The sequence below is a fragment of the Carlito syrichta genome, unplaced genomic scaffold (assembly GCF_000164805.1).
Source record: "Carlito syrichta isolate Samal-C Ts95f unplaced genomic scaffold, Tarsius_syrichta-2.0.1 Scaffold303667, whole genome shotgun sequence".
In the NCBI taxonomy this organism is placed as follows: Eukaryota; Metazoa; Chordata; class Mammalia; order Primates; family Tarsiidae; genus Carlito; species Carlito syrichta.
The window spans coordinates 777488-779144 of NW_007247763.1; the positions used below are offsets into that span (position 1 = coordinate 777488).

At 52.4% G+C, this 1657-nt stretch overlaps 1 protein-coding gene across 1 annotated transcript; it reads left to right on the forward strand.

Annotated features, from left to right (window-relative positions):
* Nucleotides 1–335: 335 nt before the first annotated feature.
* Nucleotides 336–1404, forward strand: MAGEB3 (MAGE family member B3). Its single transcript, XM_008058975.1, is given in 3 exon segments — nucleotides 336–1134; nucleotides 1137–1157; nucleotides 1160–1404. Coding segments are annotated over 3 exon segments (1065 nt in total).
* Nucleotides 1405–1657: the final 253 nt, after the last annotated feature.

Consider the following 1657-nt stretch of genomic DNA (forward strand, 5'->3'; position numbering starts at 1 on the left):
GGGAGGCACCCAGGCCCTGTTGACAGTTGGTAAGATGGTCTTGAATGTGAACTCAGGAATGGACCCAGCCGAGAGCAGAAGGGTGGGCAGACTGTAGCCTAAAACACTGTGATTCCTTCCACAGGGTTCTCAGAGGTCAAAGTGATCAGAACAGAAGCCCTCTGGGCTTTTAGAGCAGTGGTCTCTCACGGAAACCTGCAGAGGCAGCCTTCTTTAAATCCCAGGTGGTGTCTCCATGCTGAAGGCACTCATACCCTCTCCTCCCCTCTTCCACTTGCCCACATCAGCTGCCTTCCTGCCCACACTGCTGCCTGCAGTTCTTGGTCACAGCCATCATGCCTAGGTGTCGAAAGCGCAAACTCTGCGCCGAAAAGAAGTGCTGCAAGGCCCGAGCTGCAACCCAAGGTCTCCGGGTTGCTCGGGCCACTGCAACAAAGAAAAAAGAATCCGCCGCCTCTTGCTTTTTTGCGTTGGGGCTTGCGACCAAGAGAAAGCCTGCTGCTAGGCCAGGCAGAGCTCGCAAGAGCCTGAGGAGGGCCCTGCCTGCCCCTCCATCTGAAGGTGCTCCTCCCATGAGATCACACAAAGGAGCCAACAGCAAAATTGAGAAGAGGCAACGTCCTTCCCAGGCCCCACCCTCCACTCAGCAGTCTCCCAGAGACCCTCTAACCAAGAAGACGAGTATGCTGGTGCATTTCCTGATGCAAATGTACAAGTTGAAAAAGCCCATTCTGAAAGCAGATATGCTGAAGATTGTCAAGAAAAAGTATGAGAATCACTTCCCTGAGATCCTCCGCAGAGCTTCTTTCAGCATAGAGGTGGTGTTTGGCATGGATTTAAAGGAAGTTGCTTCCAGGAAGCGCTCCTACATCCTTGTCAGCAAAATGGACCTCCCTCACAAAGGCGCAGTGAGTCGTGGCAGGCACTTTCCCAAGACGGGTCTCCTGATGAATCTGCTGGGCGTGATCTTCCTGAAGGGCAACTGTGCCACTGAGGAGGAGATCTGGGCCTTCCTGTATAAGATGCGGGTGTACCCTGGGAAGAAACACTTCATATTTGGGGAAACCAGGAAGCTCATCACTCAAGATCTCGTGAGGCTCAAATACCTGGAGTACCGGCAGGTGCCCAACAGTGATCTGCACGCTATGAGTTCCTGTGGGCCCAAGAGCTTACGCGGAAACCAGCAAGATGAGAGTCCTGGAGTTCTGGGCCAAGATCAATCATACCGTCCCCAGCGCCTTCCAGACCCGGTACAAAGAGGCTTTGAGAGATGAGGGAAGAGAGAGCCCAAGCCACAGCTGCACTCAGTCATGGCAGAAATGCCGTGGCAGTGCATGTTCCAGGGCCATGTCCCGCAGCTCCTCCCCACACCCAGACAAGTGGAAGCAGACTTTCACTTGTTGAGGAGGGCAGTCCCTGTCTGGAGTAGTGGATGGCTGGGTGTGGCGGGAGGGAGCTCAGTGTACAATACTTTTGTGTTCCTGGTATAAATGAGTCATTTGGAGATTCATCCGCATTTTGGAGCATTTTTTCAAGTATCCCTTTGACTTAGCACTGCAATCTAAGTAAATGAGTGCTATTGGTCACGCTTGTTTATTTGGTTGAAGACTGAGAATTTGGCTGTTTTGCAAAACACATTGCGAAACCTTCCATCCGA